Source organism: Mangifera indica, chromosome 1, assembly GCF_011075055.1.
Source record: "Mangifera indica cultivar Alphonso chromosome 1, CATAS_Mindica_2.1, whole genome shotgun sequence".
Classification (NCBI taxonomy): Eukaryota; Viridiplantae; Streptophyta; class Magnoliopsida; order Sapindales; family Anacardiaceae; genus Mangifera; species Mangifera indica.
This window is the reverse complement of record NC_058137.1, coordinates 18048327-18072246: the sequence shown is the minus strand read 5'-3', so window position 1 is coordinate 18072246 and position 23920 is coordinate 18048327. Positions and strand designations below refer to the sequence as shown.

Sequence of the window (23920 nt, the reverse complement as noted above, 5' to 3'; positions counted from 1 at the left end):
GACTTTGTTGGATGCCGACTTTGCCGGGAAGCCAAGTCAATAGAAAAAGTACTAGCGGTACTTGTCATTTTCTAGGTCATGCATTAGTTTCATGGTTTTCAAGGAAACAAAACTTCGTAGCTTTATCAACCGCAGAAGCGGAATATATTACCGCCGGTAGTTGTTGTGCTCAAGCCTTGTGGATGCAACAAACTCTTAGGGATTATGGAGTTAGCCTATCTAAAACTCCAATCTTGTGTGACAACACAAGTGCTATTAGCTTATCTAAAAATCTCATTCAACACTCTCGAACCAAGCATATAGAAATTAGATATCATTTTATTCGAGACCATATTCAAAAGGGTGATATTTGTCTTGACTTTGTATCCACCGAAAATCAACTTGCGAATATTTTTACAAAACCTCTTGGGGAAGAACGTTTTTGCAAAATTAGAGGTGAGCTTGGGATCATGGAATCACCACATTAGCATTTGCACTTAAATATCATTGTGGCTGTGGTGTTTTGGATTAATTGAAAATGTCAATATATGTTTTATGCATCATTTCATGTTTGACCATCCTTGATAGTTTTCTTGTACCAATTATTCTTACATTGATTTTTAATGTGTTTGATTTAATTTTCCTCATATTTAGCATCAAATTTCATTGTACTTTATGTTATTGAGTCAAAATTGCATAGTTGGATCATTTTGGCTTGTTTATACTCAATATGGGACAATAAATGCATAAAATATACACCAGAATTTTGCAAAATTCGGCTGACGAATTGGAAAATTCGGTCGACCTAATTTGTCAAAATTCGATCGACCGTTTTCTATAATGTTTTGCAATGTATAAGGGAAATGTTCTCTACCTTTTTACATCATGTTTCTTCAACTTTTGTTTTTATCAAATTGGTTCCCAACATTTTTTCTACACTTTCTAACCAAAATTCTCTTTCAAAAACATCATAATTCACCTAAAATTTCAACAAAATCTCCAAAAATTCTAAACCCTGAAAATTTGATTTTTACTCAAATTTATCCAAATTTTTCTTATTTTATATAAAACGCATATTTATCCCTTCTAGTATCATTCTAATATTTCCTAAATACCAATTTTTGAAATTAAGTCTTAAATCAAAAACCTTTAATTTTATCATCCAAAATTCGGTTTTTGTCTTAAAATACCTCTTTTGGTTATCCTTTTTTTTTTTAAATTTCAATTATACCATTGGATTTCTCTCACCATTTTTAACTTGGGTGTGTATTCAAATTTCAAATGTGTGAATGTTCATGTAGATTTACATTTTTGCCCTTGTATATACATTTGAAGCCATGGTGCATTTCATCACATTTTATTGCATTCAATATGGCATTTATACTTCTTCTTCTCTATTTTCCATTTCAAACTTACTTTTGTGCTTCACTTTATTTAAGTTGATAATTATGTGATTAGTTTATGCATAATTAAGCATTTGTTCATTTATGTGACATATTTGTGCATTTTACATTAACTTACACTTTATATTGTCTAAGATTAGTACTCTTACTTGGATGATTATGATTGCTTGGACTTTTTTTTTTTATTGGTTTAGCCTTGATAATCATATCTTCTATGTATGTGTTAAGGTATTTTAGTCTTCCTTTACCTTATTGGATATATACCTTGCATTTTTCTTTTTTTATAATGACAAAAGGGGAGAAATTATACATGTTATATTCTATATTTGATTACGGATACATTTGATTATGAATATGGATGTGATATTTAATGTTTATGGATTTTCCACATGCTTTGATGTTTTATCTTGTTTGAATTGTTAATGCTCTTATTTTGATGCTCATACTTCTTTAGACATTCTATTCATGCACTAAGCTTTAATGTTTATTATTGGCCATTTTGGTAATCATTTTTATACATTGTTCATAAATGATAGTCTTCTTTTGTCTCCTTGATTATATCATTTTATCCATTGTCTTATTCTTTTTGATAATGACAAAAGGGGAGAAAAGTTTGAATGACGATTGCTACTTTCATTTCATTGATGTTATGGATATTGTGGATATTTTGAAGAAGATATATGTTGTGGATATTTTGATGAAGATATATGTTGTGGATATTATGGATATTTTGATGAGGATAAATGTGATTGATGAGATTAATGTTGAACATATTATTATTTGCATATATTCAGGGGGAGGAAACTTGATTTTTTAAGGCGAACTCTTGCAAAATTTTTTAAAAAATCAAGTGTTTCTTAACTTCAAAGAAATACATTCATTGATATATTTTATAAAATTCCTTGAAGTGCATATATGTTTGTCATCATCAAAAAAGGGGGAGATTGTTGACTCAATGAGTCATTATGCTCTTATTTTTATGATAACAAACTAATATGTCCCTAAACATATTAACTAATGATTTTACTTGAGTGTAAGCTTAGATTGCAAGAATTTATCGAATGCACTTGAAAGAGTTTCAAGATGGAAATGAAAGACAAGGCTCAAGTGAAGAATTCTTGAAGATTTGAAGTAAACTCAAGTTTAGGTAGACATGTTTGTAATTTGGAGCATTCGCTTTGATTAGAATATCTATTTACATGGGATACCTCACTTAAAAACTCATTTTTATATCTTTCACATTTTGGGTTAAAATGTCATTTTTCAAACTTATTGGGTTAAGCCAAGTTTGTCACTAAAGTTTATTAATTCTTTTAAAATGATGAAGTTTTGTGAACTATATTTTCATATCTTAAAGTTGGTTTTGAAAGAATTTTAAAAAATGGGTTAAATTGTCACTTTTCAAAGTTTTAGGGGTCAAAATGATTTTTGAAAATTTAGGGGTAAAATGCAATAAAATTCGGTCAACCGAATTTGACCGACCGAATCAGCTTTCGAATTGTCCAGAAGCCATGTATTTTGGCTTCAAGAAATTCGGTCAACCGAATTAAATTCAGTCGACCGAAGTTTAGTTTGAATTTTCCAACGGCTAGTGCCACGTCACATCTGGTTGACCGAATTGTGCGTTTTCTGAAAAACTAAAATGGCTATTATTTGTGCACAACGGTAACTTTCCTTATTTTTTCCTATATAAACCCAATCAAATTCGTTCGAAAAAAACTTTTGCCACCAAAAACTTTCATATATTTGAGAGCAAATTAGTTTTGAGCTATTTACTTGCAAATTCTTCTCTCTAATCAAAACCCTTGCTCATACACTTTGTAATTTCATTTGCATTGGGTTGTACTAAGCTTTAACTTTCATATACACTCTTGAGAGAGATCATATTTCAATTTCGTACTAAAATTCGTGCTATAAAAGAGTGAGGTTCACTCTTGGAGAGATTAGAAAATTTCTTGTGAGAGAATTTGAGTTTTTAACATTTGTAAAGGTTAATAGCACCTTGGAAGCTATTTTGGTTGTGAAGAAAAGCTTGGTTAAGGTTTAGGTCAACCAAGGATTAGTGGAATACTCCAAGGGAGAAAGCTTGGAGGAGTGGATGTAGGTCGGGTTAAGCCGAACCACTATACATCACGTGTTTGATTTTCTCTTCCCTTAAACTCATACTTTATGTTATGTTATTTTGATTGTATTGATTATTTGGAATATTTTAGTTATTCTCATAAATTAGATTAAAAATAGGCAACATTCATTGATTTGAATAAATTGCTTTAATTCTCAAATTTGGTAAAGATTGTTTTAAAATTGTCTAATTCACACCCCTCCCCCCCCCCCCCCCCCCCCTTCTTTGGCCATTCGATCCTACAGCAATAACATCTCAACAAGAACCTACTTTTAATACACCATTAGAGGTGTACTTCATAACTTACGTGCCAAGTAAGATTTTGGTGTGCTTGAAAGCAACGTATTGTTGTCTTCGATGATTGAGATGAGGAGTAATCATCCATGATTGATGTGATTTTAAGTTTGCACATCAATGGAGATATTAGTTCTTCTCATACGTGATATGAGTTCTCTAAACGCTGAGCCTGATGTGAGTTATTTACATATAGAATTTGATGTGAGTTCTCTACATGACAAGTGGGAATTAAAGTCCTAATAGTAGTTGTTAGGATGGTATGTAGACTTTAGATCAACTTTCCATAACATTAGTTAGATTTCCAATTGCTACAGCCAGTTACTTCTTAATTTGCACTGTAATCAACTAATTAGTAGTTGCATGTTGGCTATTAGTCACCGAAGAAGGTTGCTCATGGGGTTGAGCAATTTTGATGACCAATAGCAACTATTTTCGTAGGAGAAAAAGTTACATCAGAGTGGTTAGCTATTGTCTTTCGCTTATCCTAGACAAGTAAAGCATCCCTTGAAGCATTCCTAGTGTAAACCATGGAAAAATGCTTGTCATATAAAATGTTTGAAGGAAACTTTATTGAAATGATGGAAAAAGTTTTCCAGGAGACTGTCCTTCTAACACCAAAAATTATTTATGAAAAAAATACACAATAACATACTTACGTAACTATCTAGAAATATTACTTGAGAAGTGTGATTAAATTTCTACGAAAGGTGTTCTTGTAGTTAGCAAAAAACAATAAACAATGCAAGAGATAGAAAGTATGTAAATTACTTGATTGTTTGAGAAAAACCTATATCTATTGTAATGTTATTACTCTTCTTTACAATGTGTTCACAAGGAACAATTACATAGTTTATCAAGAATATTTTAGTGGGAATTTTGAGAATGTTTTGAATGGGATTGCCTCAGTAGTGTTTGAAAATAATAGAATTTCTCAAGGATCAATTTGTTCCTCTTCTTTCTTAATTCTTTTCTTCAGCTTATATACTTGCAGTGAAAGGGTGTTGATGTCATCTAGGAACAGTTAGTGTTTGGAGATTATACTATACTTGGATGTCTTTTCGATTGAAAGAGTATGTGTACCATGTAGGTTATTACACATCTAAAGAAGATTAAGTGCAACACCACCGCTTTTCATCAAATGCGAAACGTGTTATCTAACTGACTCAATCAATTTGCATTTTATGTGTCAACAAGGATAATATCTCTCTTTTGCATTTAATGTAGTCTAATTAGTTTGATCAATAAAGTGATGATTAAATTTGATTGCATATTTTTGATGATATAAAACATTGCTTAATGGTGGATACATGGTCTTGATGGTACATTTTTATACTCAGAAAGTTTGTACTTGTGTTTAGTGGAATGCTCAAATGATGTAAGTTACATACACTTTGCACATTTATATCAACTTGTTTAGTTGTTACTTTACTAGGCGCATACCAAGGATTCATTTTATTAGTGTTACTCGGGATACAATTGTTAGAAGATAGATTCAACCCATATAACAATTAGGTTTGTCGGCAATACTCGTAGGTTCACCATCATCATTAGCCTAGTATTGATTCCCATCTTATGAATTATATCATAAAACTATCTTTACAAATCTATCAAACAAAATAATTATAATCTACCATACATTATAATGAGCTATGTTATATATATAAATAAATTATATAAATTTATATATACAAATAGAGATCATAACATTTAATTAGGTAATTTTCAAAATAAGAAAACAAACAAACAACCACACCACTCAATCACAAATTATTATTTCAATTTATAGCAAATATATTTATATAACTTATTTATACACATTTTTTCTTCATTGTGTAATGCACGTAAGATCTCGTCAGTCATTGACTTTTTCAGGCTTGGGTCAATATTTGCGGCTTAGGTAAGCTGGTGGCGTATACATTCGTTAGTTCTATAGAATATTATATTTATGGAACTTAAACACTTTTCCCTGATGTATATCGAGGTTCACGTTTAGCTTCTGTTTCACCCATATTCTATCTATATTCATCCAATTCTATTTCAAATCTAACGGATAGGTAAGATCGGTAACAGAGATTCAGAGGCAACTAATAATTAACTTTCCTCATTATATTTAATTAAATATACCAAGAGGCTTGCTTAATTTTTATCAACTCAAACCTCAATAAAACGTTTGAGCTGATGTATTCTCACTTGCTCTCCTTAATCTTGGATCATAAGGATTAGTCCAGATTACTTTGTGAGAATTACTGCCCTTACAGCTATTACTGACAAACCGGTGACTTAACTTTTCATAATGTAAATTTTCAAGGTTTCCATCTGGTCTCCATCCGTCTCTCCAGTCATATGAATCTACGTCAAAGTTTTGAGAGGAAGATGTAACCGAGTTTGGTAAATTCCCATAGCGGCTGTACCAGCTAGGTCCCATTTCTCCAAATATGAAATCAGTAATGTCCTCACTCCTTGAAGAATCCTTCGTACTAGCTGTGCTGCAAGAACTGGCGTCAGACCAGCTGAAAATGGAAGAGCTTTCACTTAAGGAATCTACTGTTGGAATTCTTCGCATTGAAGGATATCTCCATTCATCTCCATAAGGCATCTGATTGCTGGTTAAATCTAACTTTTGTGAAGCTGGAGCATCAAAATTAGATTTCTGTTTGGAAGCATTATGGTCAGAAGGAACAGCTTCCCAACTCCTTCTCTTTAGCTTCACACTATGAGACAACTTGTTATTTCTCATCAAAGTTGGGAGCCTTGGAGAGAGCCTGAGAATAAGAGAACTGAAGTATACCAGTAAAGAGAAAAACATAAATTATATCAATCCAGCCATACAAATAGGTTACCTTGCATACAACAGCATGTATGCCTCCTGCAGTAAGACCTTCTCCAATTCTACAGGCGTAACCTACATAATAAATCACCAGTCAGTTTGTATATATGCACCAAGACATATTTAACATATCTAACAAGTTTCATCGATTCTCTTAAAAAATTCAGAATTTTGAGAAAGGGAAGATGCTGAAAAGAATACAAAGAATGAACTGCAGCCTTGAGGATGCAAGATTTCATAATAAGTGTAAATTGATCAATCAAGGATGCAAGTATAATTTGGTATTTACAATCCTAAATATTTGATACAATGGGGGAAAAGGTTTAAAATACGTATGTAGAACAGGTTTCTTTTGCTCTAAGTGAATTCCACCTTCAAAAGGGGGGTGATTTCAGTTAGAAGGGATAATTCTCTGGTTAAGGAGATGAAACAACGCCAGGCTTCAATTTAGCGATAATAAATGTAAACATATTTAAGGTCAACAAGAAACATACAGTGCTGTCATCAATTTTGAACCACTCCCCATGAGAATCCTTTACATAACACACATAATGACCAGAAAGTGCAGTGTTCATAACATCCAAGTGCACGACCACTGCATAGAGACTGTACACAGGAGATCTGTCGCCAGTTTCACTCATATATGGAGCTATGCTGAGGACATCTGGGAACTGAACTGATTTATTCAACTTCCCAAAGTTTCGAGGCTACAAGTGACAAGTAACAGTGTAAACATCAATACTTCAAGCTCACATGAAAAGTGTAGGTTCAAACTTATAATCGAAAAACTACCTGAAATCTTTTCAAGACAACAGTAAGTATATTTGGCTCCTCCAATATCATCAACTTCTTTTTGGCTTTCTCATATGATTTACACCTGCTTGAAATAATAAATTTTAAAATTTACTTTGCTTCACTAAAGGATCAAACAATTTATTCAATTACATAAGAGGCTTCTATTGCAATTGAAGAAGAAACCAAAGAATAAAACTAAGACTTAAACATTTGCCTAAATGAATAATATTTAAAATGCAAAATGAATGAGATTATAATTCCAAGAAACTAATCATGGGACTAAAAACAAAGGAACAGGTTGATTCTAGGAAATTTAAGAAATAAGAATGGAAAATGAGCATTTAATTAACCTGTCACAATGATACTTGTTCTCTCCAGCTAAGATCTCAGTAGCTGTAAATTGGGCAAGAGCATCTTCCAGTGTTCCAATGTCTCCATCTATCTCAACAGTTAGATCCATCATCCGCTCACACTGCTCAGATTTACTGTGGCATTTCAAGCATTTTATCTGATAATACCCAATCATGACATTCCAAATAACAATGAGATGACTTCTACTTTGATTTAAAAAAAAATTTAAAAAAAAAAAACATTATCATAGATGTACCATCAAGATCATGAGCAAACCTTAGATAAAAGGAAACCCCCAAAAGTCAAGCCTATTAAAGTTGTTTCTTCCGCCAATTTTCCTTTGGTCCCAGCCTCCTTGAGGCAAACAGATTGCATTGTATCAACGGCATACCTGCCATCTTACAGAGTAATGTCATAATTCACATTTGCAAAGACAACTATTTTCAAGGCATAATAGCAATGAAACTCCTGAGGTTTCCCTAATCTACATAAACCCTGAAGCTATCAGAAATAGCTTTAAGACCACTATTTAACAAACATGTGGGTTGATTTTATGTTGAATTTCCTTGTGGATTAGGTTTGGATTGGTTGAATTTAGTCGTTGGTTAGATTTGGATCAGTTGAATTTTGTTGTTTGTTGTGTTGATCCGGGATTCAGTTGCAGGGGTGGAGATATGAGAGCTGGTTGAAGGACAAGGGCAACGTAAGTATTTACATCAGATGACAAATTTCTTAACATTTGACACAGTGGGGTCTTGAAATTATTTCGGATAATTTTGGAGGTGTATATACAAAAGGGAAACCTTGGAGGGTTTACAGTTATTATCCCCAAATTTTAATTAAAAAACAGTTAATAAAAACAAACAATAGGTGATAAGCTGTTTCACCTTAGAAATTCATGAGCATCTTCTTCTCTCCCATGACCAAGATGACTTCCAATTTTTTCAATCTTGGATAGTATACCTATGGGGGACACAGGAGAGTTTCCCTCCCTTGCCTTCAGAATTAGGCACTCAAACTCACAAATGAAACACCACTCTTTGTTTCGACCTGAGAAAGATGATAATTGAAAGATGAGAGGGCTAACAAGCACAAATTCCTAATAATAAGCTAGATGTTGTTCCACAAACAAAGCACTAAGAGAACTTACAAGCTCTGGAGTGGAGCCTTTGAACAAGATAGGAACCCAATGGCTGAGTAAATGCCAAACATTGGAGCACAGCATTAGCATAACAACTGCAGAAATGCAAGAAAAATTAAGCCATATGGAAAAACAAGAAACTAAACAATTTGTGAAATGCCTTCTTACATAAGCAAAAGAATGTGGCGTTAATCAATGGCTTAAAACTTGAAACCTCTATATACCCCAAAAAACATAATTAGTAGAAAGCCATAAACAACATACACAAGTCCAACTAAGATAAGTGCATTATTTTAGCAACCTGTTGTTTCAAAACGTATAAACCAGACACAACAGCATTGATTAATTCAACAAACTTGTAGAACATTTTACCAAAAAACAATATTAAGAACGTGAACACTGAACCACTCAAACACATATTGCACCCATATCAGTGTTCTATAAATTGAATCGATTCTAAAAATTACCTGTTTCCACAATTTGTAAGGCCAAATGGAGATAATTCCACCTTATCACAAGAGTAGAGTTTCACGAACAGATCATACGGAAATATTGTCTGTCAAATCAGAAAAAATATAAAAATAAAAATTCATAGTGTGACAAGGGAACCACAGGGCTCCAAAGAAAACCACATCAAAGCATTCAAATCACCATCTCATTGTAATTTTCAGCAACCTCAGTCTCTGAACCAAGCATATGAGATTTTGATGGTTTGAAAGCTCTAAACTGCTGTACAACCTTCTGCATTGATGTTTTGAACCCATGACAAGCATTTTGTGGCAGGCTTGGGATATTATAATTTTTTGAGGGCAACAGAGACTTCGAAATGCTGTGTGATTGACCCGCTGAAGCTGAAGATGTCCGAGGAGCAGTTAATGATGAAGATTTAACATCTTTGCCCTTAGAGAGAGTAGAATCATCTTTACTATCTTTAATTATAGATTCTAGCATTGAACCACTCACAGATAAAGAGTTCTTGGATTTAGAAGAGTCTTTAATTAACAATTCAGGAGAAGCACCTCCTCCAACAGGCTTCTTATCACCCAGTTTTCCCAATCGGACATTATCGGGCATGGCCTTCCCACTGGGAAGCTGCGATCTGAAGTTAACCTCTTCATCATTATGACTCAATTTCAAAGCATTTGATTTACTAGCACAAGAAGTGGCACCTATGTTAGCAACTGAATTGATGAACTCTGAAGATGGTGACCTTTTCTGTTTCATCTTCTTGACTCTAGTCTTTGTTCCAAGCATACAAGGGGAAACAGCATCAGCACTAGGTCTCTCCAGTCTGTCAATATTGCCAGACTCAGATACTCCATTAGGAGATACATCATCAAATTCATTCCTGAATCTGGTCATATGAGACCCAGCCGCCGATGAGATAGATGGAAAATTAAAATGTGTTCCTTCTGCATCTGCACAAGGCTTGAGATTACTGTCATTATCCATCACTGATACAGCTTCAAAAGAAACAGTGCCTTCATTATCTATCTCAGAATCATTATCATAACGCCCTAACTGTTTTTGGGATGTTGTAACATCCTCTCTCAATGGCATGGTAGTAATCAAAGGACAACATGCATCCTTGTGGCCTTGTCTCCAGTCAATAATTTGACACTTTCCAGAACTACAAGTAGGCATATTTAGAAATTAATACCATAGATGACACCAAGTTACTGGAACTGTGCATATTTAGAAGTAAGTACAATAGATATTCAACATACATCAACAATAGCAAAAAAATGCAGCCAAAACTTTCAGATGATTAAAAAAAATCCGTATTTCTAAACATGTCACTGTTGCACTCCTCCCAATAACATCTCTCAAGATATGCAACTGAAGTAAAGCTAACAAAAATTCATAAGATTGAGCTCCAACTTGACCAGGACTAATTAAATCAGATAATTCATACTAATTGCCAAATTATCATCAAGAATACAAGGTAAGCATTCTACAAGATACTTACAGACTCAATTTCCAAAGCAAATCAAAAGAAATGGCATGTAGCCAGTAAAATTAAACAATCTTTCTTTCTAAACCACTGTAAAAAGCCCACTCAAGCCATTTTATCCCTCCAAAAAGCAGAGAATTAAAAAAATAAGATGGATTTTATGAGGATATTTTCATAAAGATAGATAAACTAAACACTGACAATGGCAGGTTCAGTGCCATTATACATGATGTTGCACTCACAATACCAAAATTATAAAATGCCTAATCTTCCATTAAAGTTTCATGCTCCATAAAGAAACAATCACCTTTCTCTACTTTTTGGTGGCTAGGCACGTTAAATGCACTAACTAGTTCACAAACAAAAGTTCCAGCTTCACTAAATAGTCAGTATCATACATTCTCCAAAAAGCATAGGTCTTTCTCAACCTAGCTATGTGATCTCCCAGAAAATATCTCAGCTGACAGATTTCAATCACACACACAAAATCAAAATAAGACTAACTTTTCAATGAAATTATTCAATACCAACACCTTGTCATCAACATACCACAACAATAGTAGTCAATGACAAGCTAACTTCCAAAATTGTCTTTATCTGTTAAGGCCTACTTAAATATTTAAATTAGGCTCTCAGCAACTGCCTTAGCCATAAAGATGACTATAAACATCCTCTCCACTCATCATAAATATTAACATATGAAACTTGAACACCAATGAGGTGTACTTATGACCAATGACACAGATTTAGTGAAATGCAATAAATAGCCTACAAAAAGACAGAAAAAATGTCAAAGGGAGTCAGCACTAATCTGACTAATCACCCAAAAGTCCATGTTAGCTCTTTGATGATTTGACGTTAAAAAGATAAGAACTAACTAGTAGGTTTTGTCTGTGCCTCATAACTTCCTAATTAGATATAAATGCAATGGAAGTAATTTCTAAGAGTAGTTGGGTTCCACTAAAAGTGGTTTTATCATCTTCTACCAATTTTCTGCTTTAATAAATCTCCTCAAATGTTGAGATTAACATTATTCCTTTCTCAACCTACTTAATAGCAATTTTCCATTAATGAAGTTATCTACTCATAATAGTCTAATAAGTCAAGCAAGAAGCATGCAATCTTATGTGTGAAATTTTTTCTAAGTGTCATGTCTATTTACAGGCAAATCAGTATTATGTTGCTGTCTCTGATTACGGTCTCCTTCAATAGCCACCTTAAGCCAAATTATGGTGGTTTTATCGCACCCCCACACAACACCCCCCCCCCCCCCCCCCTCCCTCCTTTTTGGTGAAAGCTAATCAACAACTTTTGAGAGGTATTTTAGAGCCAACCTCGGTGGCATGTTAATGCCACCCATAGTGTTCCCTAGCATAACCTGTTCCAGGGACAACTTGATCCAATCGTAGTGAGAGCTTCATCTCTTCGATAGATATCAATTCTATTTTCATCTCATTCTCACATTTAATATCAGTTTCTAGGGAATTCAAGTTTCTCAGAGAATTCTTAGTCTCCCTCTTTTGAGCACTTTTCCAATGAATCTATGTTGTTCACGTAGCTTTTGTTTTTCTTGGTATTTTGGTTTGGTGAATTTTCTAACCAATAATTTTGACACTACGCACTTATTCCATGTCATTGATTCAAAAAGAAATTTAATGCTTAGTTTAAATTCCCAACTAGCATTAGTACCAATAAACATGGTAGCATACACTGTGACTTGGGATAGTTTTTCCTCTACTTATGGGTAGATTCGAGTCAAGCTTGTTCAAATTCGTAGACAAGTTAGGCTCGAATAAGCCCAAAATGAGCTTAGCTCATACGAACTTGAGCTCAAGCTTGAAAGTTAAATATTTTAAAGCTCGACCTCCAACTTTAGGGGTGTTTGACTCGTCAAGCTCACAAGTCTAGAAAATTTTAATATGAATAGACTAGAACGACATTGTTTTAACTAACATGCATCAAAACGATATCGTTTTAGTCATTTTTTGGATTACAATACCGAACCAAGCTCAAACTCAAATCAAACTTGAGTTTCGCTCCCCTCAAGCGAGCTAAACTCAAATAACTTTGAGAAAAACTCAAGTTCAAGCTTAGCTCCACTCAAGTCAAGCCAAGCTCAAACTTGGCTTGGCTCAAATCTAACCCTACTCTTGCTACATATTATCCTTTTCCTCAATCAAGATATCACTAAGCCAGTGGTATCACACTAGGGTTGAGTGGTCTATCAACAAAGAGAAAAAACAATGGCATGGGCTCCATTTAACTTAAAGTCTTTAGGATTACCAATTCAAGCACCAAGTGCTTGCAACGGACTTTGGAAAAAGGAGAGGAGAATCGAATAAATTAGGGAATTTACACTATTAATTTGACTGCGAAATGCACATGAACTGGCTCAAAAATTCATAGGTGTATAAGAATGGTAGCTATTTTGACCTAACAAATTCAAATAAATTCATAAATAACAGTTTTCCTTAAAAGAACTTCCCCCTTCATGGTATCCAAAATAGCTATAACATCAATTAACTTTAAAGGGTAAATCACTCTTTAATCCTATAGGTTTAGCAAAAATAATTTACCCCAATTATTTTTTACAACATTTTCATCCTCAGCATTTACTAGTTGATACTTCAAAGTAATCAGTAAAAGGGCTTTCAATAATTCTTTTCCCTTATTTTTACTAGATTTTTATTATTAGATATTAATTAATTTATATCTCATAATTGTAAATTTCATTTTTAATTTCAAAGTAATTATTTTATTTTGTATTAGAACTATATAACGGTAAAGGAATCTTTTCATAAGAGATGACAATATCAACAACCTTGACTAACGATTGTTTAAGTCCAAGGATAGAAATATTACTTATATGAATAACTTCACATTAAAGTTAAAGGATGAACACAAGAATATAGTTATTTGGATACCAAGAGCAGCAAACTATCTTCAGGAGAAATTTGAAGGAAATATCAATTAGCCTTATTTGAAAATTGCGAAGACTTCTACAAGAGCAAAAAAGTTCAATAGGTTAGCAATTATCTTTGTTTTTATTAATAATTTTTTAAGATTAGTGTCTTTATCTTTCAGTTTTTATATTTATCTTGGGATATTTTTATCTTTAACTCTCATTATCTTGGGATTTACTTGTCATATATAGGTAAATTATTGCAGTAACCATCATCATTCATAGGTACCTCTTATATATTTCTTTTGAAAATTATTTTGCCATAGATTTGAGTTACATTTCTCATAGACTAAGAGCCATATGCTAAACTAGACATTGCAGGGGAGTTGGGCCGACCTGAACCCCCCTTTTCAGCCCAGCCTATGGGAGCACTATGCCCTACTGTAGCAGGCTTAAAAAAAAAATTTTAATTATATCAGTCCACAGGTGCAAAACGACTTCTGCGCACACAAAAGCCATTACCCTACCACCCTCTCCCCAAAAAAAGAGAAAACTCTCTAAACCTAAACCAACATTTCTTTATTCAATTTCAATCTCAAACTCTCTCAAATTTTAATTTTGTCTAACAACTTAGTTTCCATTTGTTTAACAATTTTGTATTTTTTTAATTTATTTATTTTTTTCTTTAAAATACTTTGATAATGAAAAAACTTAACATATTGTAAAAGAAAAAGGAATTCAAACAATTGGAACAAATTCATTTTTGTAGGGTCAAATGAAAAGAAATGGGTTCAGTATAAACATTATACAAGAGAGTTTGTAAGACAAGTAAGAATGAAATCAAACCTCTAATTCTCATATATCACAACAAAGATGTTTTGGTTTAAAAAATTCAAGTAAAGTAGCAAATAAAGCAAAAGCCGGAAGTGTCACTCCAAATTATAGTGACACTTTCAACTTTTGCTTTATCTATTATTCCACTTGGATTTCTTAAATCAAAGCATCTTTGTAATAAAGTATGCAAATTTGATGTATGATTTCATTTTTACTTGTTCCTACAAGGTCTCTCTTACAATGTTTACATTGCACCAATTCCTTCCCATTTGACTATACAAAAATGAATTCATTCAAATCATTTGAACACTTATTTTGTTTAGAAGATAATAAGTTTTTTCATTATCGAAGTATTCAAAAAGGAAAAAAACTAATTAACAAAATTGAAAAGACAGAATGAAAACTAAGTTGTTACACATTAAATAAAAGGTTCAGCAATAGATCTAGCATAAATAAGAAGTGACACTGTCTAACGATCATGCGGGCGAATTTCTCAATACTTATGTTGGTGAAGCGTATAAGCGACAACTCTCCCGAATCCAGAGTCAAGTAAACTAAGAAGACGTAGTTAGAGAAACCAAGTCTCAATGTAGACTAAATGATCTAAAAAAGGAGAAACTTACTTGTTCAAAAAATATAAATTAAAAAGGTGACTACGGTATTCCTTTACCACAAGTGAGGAATTATCAATAAAATTTTCGAGGTATTATCTTCACTTTTAGTCATTTGAAAATGAATTTGATTTAATAATTAAGTTAAAAATAATATTTTATTATTTTTTTAATGGATAGGCTCGAAAAAGGCCCTCAAGTTGGCATGTTAAAGGTCCGGCACGACACAGCCCATACGTTAGGGGGTAGTGTTGTGGGCATTAATATATCTACAGGTAGACCTAACCCACAAGGCTCACTATAATGCGGGCCACATGAAATATTACAAAAAAGTCAAAAGAACTATGAATTTAGAATATTGTTTTCTCATATTATTCAGAGAGCAAAATATTACAATATATACAATTACAGGGAAGATATAGAAGAAAATAAATCAAATCCCTAAAATATATATTTTACCCTAATATAGTTTGATAGTCTTCTTAATATAACAAAATACAACTCAACATTAACAAAATACAACTCAACACTCCCCCTCAAGCTAGAGCATATAAATCATATGCACCAAGCTTGTTATAAATTAAACTAATTCGAGGACCTCAAAGAGATTTAGTAAGTATATCTACTAACTGATCATTTGAACTGACATGACTTGTAGAGATACAGCCTAACAGAATCTTTTCTCGAACAAAATGACAATCAATTTCTATATGTTTTGTTCTTTCATAAAACACAGAGGAAATGTGAAGAGCAGCTTTATTATCACAAAATAATAACATCAGTGATATTTCTGCAAACTTTAATCCTTGAATCAACTGTTTCAACCAGATAAGCTCACAAGTGACTAAGGTCATAGAACGATATTCTGCTTCTGCGCTAGATCTGGCAACAACATTTTGTTTTTTACTTTTCAATGATACTAGATTTCCTCCAACTAATACACAATACCCAAAAGTATAACGTCTGTCTGATGGAGAACCTACCCAGTCAGCATCTGAATACCCAACGATCTGAGTATATCCTTTATTCTCGTATAACAATCTTTTTCCAGGTGCCCTCTTAACGTATCTCAAAATCTAAATAACTGCATCCCAATGACTGTCACATGGGGACTAAAGGAATTGACTTACAATATTAACAGCAAAAGAAATATCTGGTCGTGTGATAGTGAGATAATTGAGTCTCTCAACCAATCTCCGATATCTCCCAAGATCTGCAAGTGGCTCCCCCTGCTCAGGAAAGAGCTTAGTATTAGGGTCCATGGGAGAGTCTATAGGTTTGCAATCTAACATTCCTGTTTCCTTCAGAATTTCCAATGCATACTTCATTTAAGAGATGGCAATTCCAAATTTAAACTGGGCGACTTCTATACCAAGAAAGTATCTGAGTGGACCCAGATCTTTGGTTTGAAAATGACTAAACAAACGCTTCTTTAATTGTTCAATACCCTCCTGATTACTTCCTATAATAACAATATCATCAACATAGACCACTAGATAGATACATTGTCTCTGTGGAGTATGTCTATAGAACATTGAATGATCAGATTCACTTTGTAGCATGCCGAATTCTTGAATAACAGTACTAAACCGACCAAACCAGGCGTGAGAAGACTGTTTTAAGCCATATAGAAAACGACGGAACTTACAAACCAATCCAGACTCCCTCTAAGCAACAAAACCAGGAGGTTGCTCCATATAAATCTCTTCTTGCAGTTCACCATGAAGAAAAGCATTTTTGATGTCTAACTGATGCAAAGGCCAATGGCAAATGGCAGCCATAGATAAAAATAGGCGAACAGAAGACATTTTAGCAACAGAAGAGAAAGCTTCATAATAATCAAGACCATATGTCTGAGTGCATCCTTTAGCAACCAATCGCGCTTTCAATCTGTCAACTTGACCCTCAAGACCAACTTTAATAGTATAGATCCACCTACATCCAACCGTTGAGTGACCAGGAGGCAATGAAACTAATTCCCAAGTATTATTAGCATGTAGAGTAAACATCTCATCCACCATTGCTTGTCGCCATCCGGGATCAGATAATGCCTCATGAACAATAGCAGGGATAGATACAAAGGATAAAGTAGATACAAAAGCATAGTATGGTAAAGATAAACGATGATAACTAAGAAAATTATAGATGGGATGAGGATTACGAGTTGAGCGCATACCATTGCGCATGGCTATGGGAAAATGACCATCAGGAGATAAGACCGCAGTGACAAAGGATTTTGGAGCAGGAAAGGGGTGCATCGGGTCCAGAGAGACTGACTCACCTGAAGGAGAAGCAAGGCCATCACCTACAGAAGGGCTAGTGGGTGTAAGATTTGCACTAGTAGGAGAACGGTTAGGCTCAAAGTGTGAATCTAGTAGGGGAACAGTGTAGGGAACAAGAAGAACTTCTATGATAGGAGACTTGTCCAATTGAGAAGAAGACGAAAAATAAAGAGAAAACTCAAAAAATGTAACGTCTGCAGAAAGGTAATAGCGACGTGTGTTAAAAAAATAACATCGATAACCCTTCTGAAGACACATTTAACGGAACGAGTAGACAAATTATCTCGACCAAGAGATAAATCATAAACAAAACACGTACATCCGAAAACACGAGATTGAAGAGGAAATAACAACTAATCAGGATATAAACTAGAGTGAGGTACCTGATCCTGCAAAACTGAAGAAGGCATTCGATTAATTAAGAAGCAAGCAGTGAGAACAGCATCTGCCCAAAAGCAGAAAGGTGCATGACTATGTATAAGGTACAGGCAGTTTCAATAAGATGTTGATTTTTACATTCGGCAATTCCATTTTGCTACAGAGTATGAGCAAAGGAGGATTGATATAAAATGCCCTTGGATGCCATAAATTTAGTAAATAGAGCGGAAAAATATTCACTTGTATTATCACTACGCAATGTACAAATAGTAATGGAGAATTATGTTTTGACTTAGCACAAAAAGATTCAAAAATGGAGAATAATTCAGATCTATTTTTCATTAAAAATAACCAAGTGTAACGCGAATAATCATCAATAAATGTAATAAAATATTGAAAACCCAAAACAGACACGACTCGACTAAGACCCCATACATCAGAATGGACTAACTTAAAGGGCGATGTAGCCCGTTTATTGACACATTTTGAAAACAATATACGAGTATCTTTTCCAAGCTGACAGGACTCGCAATTAAAGGACGATAAATGTGACGAAACCATCTTCTGTAGTTTTGATAAACTAAGGTGTCCCAAACGATTGTGAAAGAGCATCAGAGACTCAGTGATGGCACATGCTATAAAATCAGGTGGACTTAGTCGGTAGAGGCCCTATGACTCACATCCTGCGCCAATCATCCGGCCCGTACTGCAATCTTGTATAAGAATAGAGTCATTAGTAAAGATAATTGTACAATTTAGGGAACGAGTAAGTTTGCTAATAGAAACAAGATTAAACGGACAGTCAGGGAGATAAAAGACAGATTCCAAAGGCAAGAGTGGGAAAGGATGGGCACAACCTACTGCCTTTGTAGTAACAATAGATCCATTAGCTAATGTTACAATAAGGAATGAAGCAGACTTAGTAAAACGAGAAAATAGACAAGGGTTACTGGAGATGTGATCAGAGGCACCGGAATCAAGGACCCATGGCTCGGAAGAGGAACAGTGAGTAAGACATACAGCAAAATTACCCGGATGAGCAATCGAAGCAACAGATGATGAAGATTGTTTTGTTGTCTGATATCGGAGATAGTTTTCAAGATCAACACCTGTGAGAGTCAAAGATGGTGGAGACTGTACTCCAGAGGAGTCAATAGGAGAATCAAATGTATTGGTCTAAACAATATTAGCAATTCGAGAAGGACGACCATGAAGCTTATAACATTTGTCTCTTATGTGACCCCATCTGTTACAACAACTGCACTTTGGTCGATTTTCTCGACCACCACACTCGCCTGGCTGTTGATTTTGGGAGACAAGGACAGATGAGTCAAAATTAGAGGTACCGAAAGATCCAGTCATAACTCTTGGAGAAGACACACGAAGTAGACGAGCAAAGACTTCATCAAGAGTGGGGACGACAGCACTAACAAGAATTCGATCTCAAACATGGATAAGATCAGGACTAATGGCAGTTAATGTGAGAACCATAAAGAATTTATCTTGTTAGGCTAAGTCTTCAACTGCAGTTTTACCAGGAGGTAACAACAGATTGAATTCAATCTTCAGAGATGTCATCTGACCTAAAAATTTAGACATACTAATGCCTTGTTGTTTTACGGTAACCAAAGTTGATACAACAGAGTATAACTGTTGAATATCATTGGTGTACAGGAGTTTGACTTGAGTCCATATGTCATTACATGTGCGATAAGCTTTAAAGATAGAATAGAGTTAAGGATCAATGGTATTCCATAGCATACTACATAACAAAGCATCAGTCCTAGTCCATATAATTTGATCAGATGTAATATCCTCAGCTCTCTTAGTGAGATGGTCTTCAAGACCCTGTCCCATGCACCATAATTCAACGGATGCAACCCATGAAGTATAATTATTGCTCCCTATTAATTTTTCCGTAGTTATTACAGGAAGAGAATTAAAAGGAAAGAGAGACCTGGCTTGGAGTTTTCAATGAACATGTTGAATCACAAATCAGAGAACAGAAAAAGCTTTCTAGAAAGTAGTAAAGATTCGAAGCAATCAAGGCTCACAAAACTAATCAGGAGACTGTTGAATAGTGAAAAACAGCTTCTGGATGCGTGAACAGTGAAAGAACTTTCCGATGATGTCACTAGCGGCGCATTCAACAACCAGTGGAGGTGGCCTTCACAGAAATGATAACCGACTTCTACTAAATCGATTGACGACGGTGGTGTAGTCCCACGTGCGCCGAAACAGTGGATCGGAGATCATGTTCCAAGCAGAAAAACGGTCAACGCATGCAGCAAATTCCGACGTCCAATAACGGCAAGCTTACCACAGAATGACTCATCGGAGTCTTTTGAGTTCAATAGTGCCGACGGTGTAGGTTAACGTGCACCGAAAAAGTAGATCAGAGATGGCGATCCGAGACGAAAACAACCAGCACGTGCAAAGATTCCAGTGACCGATAACGATGGAGTCATCATAGAGTGACTTGCCAGTGTCTTCTAAGTTGACTCGAAGAAGCGATGTAGACGCACGTTTGTCGGAGAAACAGATCAGCGATGGAGGTTACCGAGAAGGCTAACGGCTCGTGACAGTGCATGTGGCGACGAATGACAGCTCTCTTTTCAAGGGATTGTCAACAAAGTCGTTCCGATCACAATGGTGTAGACACGGCCACAAGAAAAGGATAGGAACACGATGGTCAAAGATGAACGACAGAAAATAAATCAAGATTACCAAAAAATTTCTTAGAAGCCTAATATCAGTTCTAAGACCATGTGAATTCAGAATATTGTTTTCTTATATTATTCAGTGCGCAAAATATTACAATATATACAATTACAGGGAAGATATAGAAGGAAATAAATCAAATCAAATCCCTAAAATATATATTCTATCCTAATATAGTTTGATAGTCTTCCTAATATAACAAAATACAACTCAACATTAACAAAATACAACTCAACATTAACAAAATACAACTCAACAAGAACAAAAGCATTTGCCTCTTTATACACCTCTTATAAGGAATAAAAAATAGAAAATTATTGAGTTGCCTCGAAGATTCTCTCATTAATGTCTTTCACATAACAATTTGTGAATCAGATGCAAAAAAAAAAATGGTAGTCGAATTGATGCATAAAAGAAGGGTAATCCATCAGGGATGTAAGACTAATTTTAAACACAATCTTCAATGAGCTTATTCCCATCCTCCAGACTTTAGTAATCGTTGTCATCCAGAACATCAAATGAAATAAAGGTCATCTGTTTAAAGAGATTCTAGAACGATAACAAGCCAAACATCCAAACAATAAACAATAGTGTTTATTTTGGTAGGAACTTCTAATATGAATGAAAAGGTGGATATAGTATAAAGTCAAAAAGGTTGGACACATAGGAAAGAGGATGTATTTGAACTTCAAGAAGGGCGGACATATTGAAAAAGATTAAGTTCAATTTCCTTTGGATGGTATTGTGGTATAATCATTTATTAGATGTATTGCCTTCCAGATAAGCATCACTTGAAGACAAATAATACTCAATTGAAAGAAAAAAAATGAAAAGACTTTTATATAATAAGAACTTCTTTTTGAACCAAAGGAAGGCTTTTATACCGCTTGATGTAACTCATAATGAGGTTCAACATCGTTTTAGCATATTTTCACAAATCCATTGGCATATTGTAAGGTAAACTACAAACTAATTCTACAAAGCAAAAGATAAAAACATATTACTGAATATAAATTAATGATACTACAAGCCTAATTATGGCTAATAATTCTAAAACAAAAATAAAAGAATAAAGAAGAAGAAGACAACAACCAAAAAAAGATTAATATCAAAACCAAAAGCAGAAAGCATTGGAAAAAATAATAATCTTGCCAAAAAGGTAAAAAAAAAAAAAAACTGGGTAAAAACCTAAGAAGAACAAAACAAAATGCTAACCAATCTCCCCTATAACAGCTTGTAGATTTTGATGAAGAGAATGATATAAATCAAAAATCAGAGGACTGACAAGATCATTAATACCATAAATCTTTCACTCTCATAGGATGTTGGAACTATTGGTATACTAAGAGTGGAAAAAATCCTACTAAGGAGCTCTCTCTTCCTTCCAAACAAACCCACCAAAGAGCTAAATATTGAGCATCCGAATGGTTTTTCTATACTCTTTATATCTTTTTGCTAACTATTATTTATATTCCCATCAAACAAAACTCCCATGTCATCAATCATAAAGACAACGTAGTGACGAATTTCTCAGTTTAACAATAAAATATTTCCAGAATTTTCAAAACATACAAACTCTATCACAACAATTCTTCCTTAAAATTGGCCCCAAAGAAAATTAAACAAATCAACTACAAAACTATCAATAATTTCTACCAGCACATAAAATTATTCATAAATATCTAACATCAAAAAAACCAAACAACCAAGCTATATTCTAACCAAAGCATCAATAAGTCTTTCATTTTGTTCAAGTAATCTAAAGAAATAAAATTCCTCAGTAACTCTTAGACCAAAATGTATTTCATAAAACATATCACAAAAACCTTCATTTTCCAAGTTCTACTAATATTTATTCATACAACATTTTTAAAAAATAAAATCCTTTATTTTCCAAGTTTTACCAAAATGTATTCATAAAAATTTAAAAAAAAAAAAAGAAAAACCTTCATTTTATTCATATAACAAAATCCTTCATTTCCTAAGTTTCACTAAAATGTACTTATGAGACATAAAACAAAAACTTTCCAGTTCCAATTTTTAATAAAACTTAGTCATAAAACAAAAACCTTCCTTATCCAACTATTACTAAATTGTATTCATAAAACCTCAAACAGAAACCTTCATTTCCCAAGTTTTACCAGAAGGTATTCATTAGACATAGAACAAAAACTTTCATTTTCCAAGTTGTACCTAAATGTATTCGCAAAGCATGAACCAAAAACCTTTTTTTCCAAGTTTCATCAAATTTTAGTCATAATACAAAAGCTTTTGCTTTCCGAGTTTTACTATTCGTAAGACATAGAACAAAAACTTTCAATCTACAAATTTTGAAATTCAAAAGCATAGAAATAAATTGGATTGCCTCTGAACTTCACCCTCGAAAAAAAAAAAGCTAAATAATTAACTGACCAGTAGCGAACAGCTTTGCAACGGGAGCAACGCGTGGTCGTGGGAAGAAAACACACAGCACATTGATAGAACCCCGGCATGCAATTGTACTGACTTGCTGCTTCGGATTCCACCATGAGCGACTCCTCGGCGACCGCATTGAGGAGATTCGTAACCTCCAGCTTCCTGACAGCTGCATCCCTCCATTTTTGTCGAATTACAAGGCCAAAAACAAGCAAACAAAAGACGAGGATGCCGTGAAACCCTAGAACTCCAGGGAGCAGCATTTAGCAAAATCCTAATAATTTTAACCGGCGCCGAGAAAGATTCCTGAACCGAGAAACATTGAGGCCGGTAATTGAATGATATACATAAATTCGATTAGCACGGTGGCGGAGGCGGCGGTGGCGGAGGCGGAGGAATCAGGGGGTTGAAAGAGGGGTAAAAAGGGAATTTTAAGTGGTGATTGTGTTGGATAAAGGATGATTGTTTTAGCATCTGGATTGAAAAAGGTCAGTAAGAGTAATTGTTCGTGAGAATAGAAGGGGATGAGTGGGATTGAATTCGTGAGCGAGAACGAATCTTTTTTCCTTTTTTTACAAACTTTGTCCTGGTGTTTCTTCTAAAATAATAAAAATCTTTCAACGGTCAATAATTGTTAATTTTTATATTATTAATATATTTATTAAACTACTCTTAAAATTGTTGCTGCACCATTTATTTTAATACCAAAAATTTTGACGAAAAGTATGATTAGTCTCTGGATGACAATCAAAGGAAAAAATGATTATATGTTTAATAAATTAATTAAAAATTAATTATTTGTATAATGTTCCTTGCAAACTAAATTTTAATAAAGAATAACTTTCTTTCCCACCCAAGGTTTTGATTAATAACATTTTTCCACCCATTGAATGGATAAATTACACTTT

General features: G+C 34.0%; 1 protein-coding gene across 4 annotated transcripts; it reads right to left on the bottom strand.

Annotated features, from left to right (window-relative positions):
* Window positions 1-5874: 5874 nt before the first annotated feature.
* Window positions 5875-23640, bottom strand: LOC123222729 (ubiquitin carboxyl-terminal hydrolase 17-like). Of its 4 annotated transcripts, XM_044645679.1 has the most exons (12): window positions 23010-23639; window positions 10406-10545; window positions 9567-10369; window positions 9383-9471; window positions 8925-9010; window positions 8662-8824; window positions 8051-8165; window positions 7774-7931; window positions 7421-7505; window positions 7123-7335; window positions 6642-6703; window positions 5875-6578 (listed from the first exon to the last, which is right to left on the bottom strand). In XM_044645679.1, exons 1-12 carry the CDS (start codon window positions 23273-23275, stop codon window positions 5960-5962), a joined length of 2799 nt encoding a protein of 932 aa, XP_044501614.1. In that variant the 5' UTR covers window positions 23276-23639; the 3' UTR covers window positions 5875-5959. The 4 variants fall into 4 exon arrangements, with proteins under 4 accessions (XP_044501614.1, XP_044501622.1, XP_044501599.1 ...); XM_044645687.1 differs by having other exon boundaries at window positions 9654-10545; window positions 23010-23640; XM_044645664.1 differs by having other exon boundaries at window positions 9567-10545.
* Window positions 23641-23920: the final 280 nt, after the last annotated feature.